General features: G+C 47.4%; 1 protein-coding gene across 1 annotated transcript; it reads right to left on the reverse strand.

The window, feature by feature from the left end:
* Positions 1-885: 885 nt before the first annotated feature.
* Positions 886-2,331, reverse strand: LOC144129838 (uncharacterized). The gene has a single exon (XM_077663903.1). It carries the CDS (start codon positions 2,329-2,331, stop codon positions 886-888), a length of 1,446 nt encoding a protein of 481 aa, XP_077520029.1.
* Positions 2,332-7,161: the final 4,830 nt, after the last annotated feature.

Raw genomic sequence — 7,161 nt, forward strand, 5'->3', positions numbered from 1 at the left:
CCATGTGTTGCAAACATTTTGCGAAACTTTTCAATCACTGCAGATGACTGGAGAGACGGCATCACTTCAATTTCGGCCCAGTTTGACAGGGCGTCTACGACCACCAAAAAAAACACGCCCTGGACGGGTCCTGCGAAATCCACGTGTATTCTACTCCACGGTCGTTCAGGCTTAGTCCAGAAATGCGTTGGTGTCCTTGGTTCACTCTGCCTGTTTTCCTGGCATGGCGTGCAGTGCCTCACAAACTCGACGATCTTTTCGTCCATCTTCGGCCACCACACGTACGACCTAGCGATTGCCTTCATGGCCGTCACTCCTGGATGGTTAGCATGCATAAGGCTTAGAACTTGCTTCTGCAGTGCCTCTGGAATAACTACGCGGCTCCCCCAGAGTACACAGTCACGATGTACGGACAACTCGTTTTGTCTTACCCAATATGCAGAATACTTCAGGGCTACCCGTTCTCGCGGCCAGCCCTCCAGGATCCATTGCTTCACCTGGTACAGCAGGGGATCACCCCTGGTGAAAGCTGCCACTTCCATTGCGCTCACTGGAGGGTACTCCACAGCTTCCAGAAGGAGTATGTCGCCTGGCGCCTCGGTCTCTTGGCGGGTTAAGGGGCCCGGTAACCTGCTTAGGCAGTCGGCGTTTCCATGGTTCTTTGAAAAACACCAGGAGCAACGGACACGCCGAACGGCAGACGACAACCCTTGTATAGCCCCTGCACGGTGTTAATCGTGAGCAACTCTGCCGTTTCTTCATCTACCAACAGTTGCTGATAGGCCTGCGTCAGATCCAGCTTGGAAAAAACACGCCCCCTTTCTAACCTCGCAAAAAGTTCTTTGCTTGTCGGAAGTGGGTACACATTGCTTTTGACGGCCTGGTTCACAGTGCTTCGATAATCCCCGCATATTCTGAGGGAGCCGTTTTTTTCCGCACCACGACGATTGGCGTTGCCCAGTCGGAATACTGAGTGGGTTGTAGAATTCCCAGCTCCACCAAGCGGTTAAGCTCTGCCACGACTTCCTCCCTCATCGCAAACGGAATGCTACGACATTTCAGGAACCTGGCTTGGGCGCCCTCCTTGAGTTCGATGTGGATGCTGGGTAGGGCAGCCCCTGGAAACGTGTCACTGAACACCTCTGGAAACCTTTCCAAAATGCCTTCTGCTCTGGCGTGGACGCTGTAAAGGCCAGCTATGCTGATTTCCAGTGGCTGGAACCAATCCCGGCCTAGAAGAGTGTTTCCCTCTTTTTTCACTACAAGTAGTGGCAACTTAAATTCTCTGCCTTTGAACTTCACGGGCACGGACGCTTTTCCCAGCACGTCGAGACCTTCCCTCGTCCAGGTAACGAGTTGCGTGTTGCAATCTTCCAGCTTGATCTGTTTCGCCACTTGCAGCTTTTGAAATTTGTTCACACTAATAATAGACCTGGCAGCTCCAGAATCTACTTCCATAGGCACGCTTTCCTTCCCAATCTCTACAGCGATGACGTACTTTGGCGTCCCACTTTTTACTTGGCTGATACTGAACGACTCGTCGTACTCGCTCTTCACAGCATGTTCCATATCATCCAGCTGCATTTCCACTTCTGCTTGCTTTTTTCGGCATGCTTTTGATAAGTGTCCCTTTCCACCGCAGCTGAAGCACACAGAATCTTTGTATCTGCACCGCCATCCTGAATGGGCTGCCAAACAGCGAAAACAACGCCGCTGTCTTTCTGGTTTCTTCATGCTCGCCACCCTTCCTACTTCCGCCGTCAACTCCTGCTGGAACTCGGGTTCTTGTGCATTGCTCCTCATTGCTTTTTGCTGCTTGGCAGTCGTTTCCGCCGTTACTGCTAACTCGTATGCCGTCTCAAACGTCAGATCCTTTTCCGCCAACAAACGCTGTTGAACCACACTGTCCGAAATTCCAAAAACCAGACGGTCACGCAACATTTCCTCTAACGGAATTTTTGTACCGCCAAATCCGCAGTTCTCGGATAACTTGCGCAAAGCAGTGACATAGTCAGCCACGCCCTCTCCGTCTTGTTGGTCGCGCTTCGAAAAGACGTACCTCGAGTATAGTTCAGATGGCTTCGGGTTGATATGCTTCTTCACTGCGTCGACGATGACTTGATAGCCCACGTTGGGTGGCCGCGAAGGCTTGACGAGGGTTGCTATGAGGGAGTACGTCTCTGGCCCACAGCAACTGAGCAACACAGCTCGTTTGTCGTCATCCGTTGTGAGCTTGTTAGCTGCGCACGATAACTCAATGCGCTCGACATAATCTACCCACGATGAATTTTCACTGAGGTCGAACTCTCGAATGCGACTGCCGAAAGCCATGTCGCCGACCAACAGGCCCTTGCACGGGTTCGACCGTGCCTCGTCGCCACTGTAACAGACTGACGCGTGAGTCACAATGCACAGAATCAAAAGCGCTTTATTCCAAGAACACGACTGCTTAAATAGCTGCGGCGGTGGCCCGTTATCAGCACAACCGGTGATAGCAACACAGGCACAGAACTGGCGCATGCTCTCTTGTGGCACACCTACGTCACAGTGCGTGACTGCACAATCTACCACAGTCACATATAAAGAAATAGTGTGGTGAAGATGGAGCTTCACCCCAAGGACATGCTGTCGAATACGAAAGTCGTGGTGCACACTGGTACCACTGCCCTTAGTTCAAAAAGGATGTTTCCTGATTGCCGTCGCCTCTGTTTCATTTTTCTGTGCTATACGTACTTCAATGCTTCTGGGAGACTTCAATCGCACAGTAAACGAATGATTCATATTTCTGTAACGTCGTACTCCCGTCATGCTAGCAGCATCTCGTAGCCAGATCTCTTTATTGTCTCATAAGGGGGCATTCGTCTCTTAGAAAACGAAAACCAATGAAGAACACACACCAAACCTAGATTCAGTTTACAAAACATACCCCCTAATAAACTTACATAAGGCTGAAATAACAGTAGCAGCAGAAAAAGAAGCAATAAGCTCTAAGAAACACTCTCATTGCGGGTACGGTGACCAATAAAGCGTGCACGGCGTGCACGCGTACATTTCCGTTTCTTGTCTGGAGCGCCTGCGTTTCTCTTGGCCCTAAGGTTATGGTCAAAACCGAAGGGAACGACTCTTCCATCACCACGCCTCTTAGTGTGCCAAGCACGTCGTCTGGCTTTGTCGACTCGGGTCGCACTCTACCATATCTCGGTATCCGCGCTCCAGACTCTTCGGCAAAACGAAGGAAACGAATTCCGCTATGATATGAAGAGTTGCTGCCGGAAACGAAGATGACAAAGTGGCACCGACTGAACTGTGGTGGGGATATCTACTTCTTTCCGACTTAATTCCAAGCGAAATGCTAAGATAAATAGGAAGCACGAAGCATAAGCTCGCACTAATTGAAAACTTTCTTCCTTTGTATCCATCGCGAAGTTTGCATAGTAACGCGTGATGAGAGTTTTTGAGTTTTTGAGTTCTTGTTTGAATTTTGCGAATGCTAAGCGGGGCTTCAGGAGGACATACGGACGGAAATATTTTGTGACATGAATTTTCTATTGCCAACACATAATAAAAGCACTCGCGGAGGATCATGTGACGATATGAGAGAAATCTGCGTTTGCAGTATTTGTTGTGATTTTCACATTTACCCTAATGGCTTTTCCGTTCCGTCTTTTAATTTGATTTTACGTAATATTTCTCGTTCTTTGTCTTGTGGATACCTAATGGATGAAGTCGAGTAGACGGTGCTTGTGGGAAGGTAAGTTATGTGTGATAAGCAGATGTATTCTCGACTGTGCAAGCGGGAAGTGGTTGAATATGTGTAGGTGGTAGCCTCCTTTCATTCCATCAGGGAGGAATCAGATCTGACATAACACGGTGGACGCCGTTGGGCCAAGGCCGGCCGTATTTGGCGCTTCTGGGTAGCGGACGTTTAAAACGCCGTAGCTTTACTCTCCGCCGCCTTTTTGTGAGAATAATTTTAGCCGTAAATAAAATCCGTTAAAAAGAATGGATTACTTTATTAAAAATTGGAGGGAACACTTGCGGTCCGCCTTAACGGTATTTTTTATGCGATAGCCTAATAGATTAATTCTCACATACGAATAAGGTCATTCTCTACTTTACATTCATAGAACACTGGGGGTCTTCATATCTAATGGAGCACGCAGCAACGTTTTACGTTGTTGTTTTTTTTTCGTCGTCTCCACACTGGTTCCGCATTTTGGGTTTTATTAGAGGTGCGTCATTCCTTGGATCCCTCTGCGCACGCTTCCTCTTTTTTTGATCATTGTTTCTCTTCCTGGCTGGTTCATCAGGGGCTAGCTATCCTGCTGCAGTTAATTTGAGAAAATCATTTTCTGGCGCGATCGTGTCTCCTTGCCTGACGGCCTTCCTTATTGGAATTCTGTTGCTGACTTAATGAAGGACTATGGTAGCTGTGGAGCTGCTGTATATATATTTTGTGAAGAGTGCAAAGTCCCAAATATCCCTCTTATTCGCCTGAGTCGATAGAGATAATCGTTTCGTTTCTTTCTTGGGCAGCTTTTGCCCAAGACCAGTGTGGCTTTCGCCTCTATGACAAAGGTGTGTTTTCCTAAAATATTCTAGAGCCACAGTTCGCTGTACGATGATCAAGGCCCACAGACGATTAGGGATTGCTCCGATGGCCTAATCAATCGTGCCTTGACCTCTAGGTTTGTGTTTGCGTCGGACTTTGCTGCAATGTTTTGCCATTGTTTCCTTTTATTTCAGCTTCCTCCTTTTGCGCTCTTATGTTTTCAATAAAGGGCGATTGCCAGGAGCTTTCAAGAAAGGCCAACAGCGTTATTGATGACAATGCTTGTGAAGGAGTCGCTTATAGAAAGACGGCAGTGATATATTGGTGGTTGATGCTGGCATCCCCGGCAAACACGAGTGTCCCGGATCGGCTTTGTGCGTACAAGGTTGCTTATCATTTTTCTTACGACCGTTGTTATGCTTTCAGGGGACCACTGATTTAGTTATATTTTTTCATTTACACAAAAAGTAAGCCTTTTTATACGGTATTATGTGCTTCGTTGATAGGGAATTTTTACTTTAGGCTGATTTTTATCGGGGATTACAACCTAAGATAATCTATGTTTTGTGAGTATAATTACGAAGAATTGTGAGCCCCGTATGCTCAATGCTTAGATTAATAATGTTAGCGCACTGGTAAGTCTGGATTTAGTGCAACAGAGTGGAGCTTTAACTCCCGATTCTCTAAGCTTAACCCTTGTCTGAAAATAAGAAACAAGCAAGGACACAGAGTCTTTCTTTGACGACTAGCTTGTTTTCGGCAACGCATATGTGTAGTACTGTGCTTTTAGGAGATGCGTTTTTCTGCCCTAGAACGATGCATATGTCAAGCCACTGTAAAAACATGTTCTGCAAGAAGTCAAATAACTAGATTTAAATCTTATGCAGCTTTTATATTGAATATGAAATAATGGATTCATAGGAGAACTGCTACAAAACTACAATGAAAAGCAGGAATTTCCTCCTAGGAGCGTAGAAAAGGGTAGTACCACAATACCAAGCAGCAACAGTAGCTATATTTAGGGCTGTAGTGTAAAATGTGGCTGAACACTGGGCAAAATGAGTGTTGCCTTGTTCATGACAGCCAAATAGGTAATATAAAGAAATAATTAGGGAAGAATAAGCTTTTGCTGGGCTAGTATGTGCGTTTCTTGTTACGGAAAAAAGCTAAAACAGAGACGACGACAAGGAAGACACAGACAACCGCTTACTGTCAGCGCATTATTGAAGAGAACACACAAAATTTATAGGCGCACAGTAGCGGGGCTGATCAGCCGCAGTAAACGTCACATGATGTAGTGGACATAAAAGCGATAAAAAGAATGTATGATAAGGTGCATAAACTGAAAACGGTGACCTCGATGAAAGGCAAAAATTGTGATTAATGACAAGCAGTGTACAGGGGCAATGGAAAATTTAATGGTTGAAAACCGATAAGCGGCTTTAAAAAGTGCTGCCACATAGCCACATAGGGTAACCAGGGGTAGGAAGCCTCGACATACACCACTTCCTTGAATATACAGACTTTCGTGTCAATTGCTTCCATAGCGGCCGGAGGAAAGCCAACTGGAGTGTCGTATCGTCGACATGACAAAGGTAGTAAGGAGAAACAAACTCGTCTTCGAGCGGGACTATAACCACCGCCAGCGAAAACAGAGCAACTCTCGGTCCCTCATAAAATTCGTCCACCGGCGCAGCCTTATCGCGTGACAGGCCTGAGCAGAAATAATTCAGCGTTAACCATCAGTTCCCCTCCAGTCGCCAAGCGCACTGAAGCAGTTGAAAGCGAAATTAACAGCAGTTTTCATACCCTTGATGTAACCACCTGAACAAAATGTTCACTATTAGATAATCAGGCATGCGTGGTTCCCGGCTTTATACTCAAGTTGAAAATTCAGCAGCGGCAGACTGACTGACTGACTGACTGACTGACTGACTGACTGACTGACTGACTGACTGACTGACTGACTGACTGACTGACTGACTGACTGACTGACTGACTGACTGACTGACTGACTGACTGACTGACTGACTGACTGACTGACTGACTGACTGACTGACTGACTGACTGACTGACTGACTGACTGACTGACTGACTGACTGACTGACTGACTGACTGACTGACTGACTGACTGACTGACTGACTGACTGACTGACTGACTGACTGACTGACTGACTGACTGACTGACTGACTGACTGACTGACTGACTGACTGACTGAGCGCTCCGCGGTTTCCAGGTACTACAGGCGCTTAACATCCTCTTTCTTTGTGGATTCCCGCACTTACTTCCTTTCCTGCGATAGCCTGCCTAGTCAGACGTCGTGACAGACAAGCGCACGGATGCACTCGCTCACATGCCTTCGCATACCACTACTCGTGCAAGACAATTCTCAGACAATGTCGCATGTTTATGTGTGTCGAAGTGCGTGCTTTGCCCGGTGCTCGTCGCCAAGACCTTAGCCGGCTTCCCGCACCGGCCACACACTGAGGGTCTCCGCAGCGGAGGCGGGAATAGTTCGCACAGTGGACACAAGCTGCGTTCGGGTAATTAACGAGGCCGAGACCACGCCATTAATCAAGCCGGAACGCTGTATAGCGCACTCTCTCTC

Source organism: Amblyomma americanum, chromosome 4, assembly GCF_052857255.1.
Source record: "Amblyomma americanum isolate KBUSLIRL-KWMA chromosome 4, ASM5285725v1, whole genome shotgun sequence".
Lineage (NCBI taxonomy): Eukaryota > Metazoa > Arthropoda > Arachnida > Ixodida > Ixodidae > Amblyomma > Amblyomma americanum.

What these genes read in the sequence shown, in the direction of transcription:
- LOC144129838 (XM_077663903.1), bottom strand. Translation starts at nt 2,331, where the DNA reads ATGGCTTTCGGCAGTCGCATTCGAGAGTTCGACCTCAGTGAAAATTCA.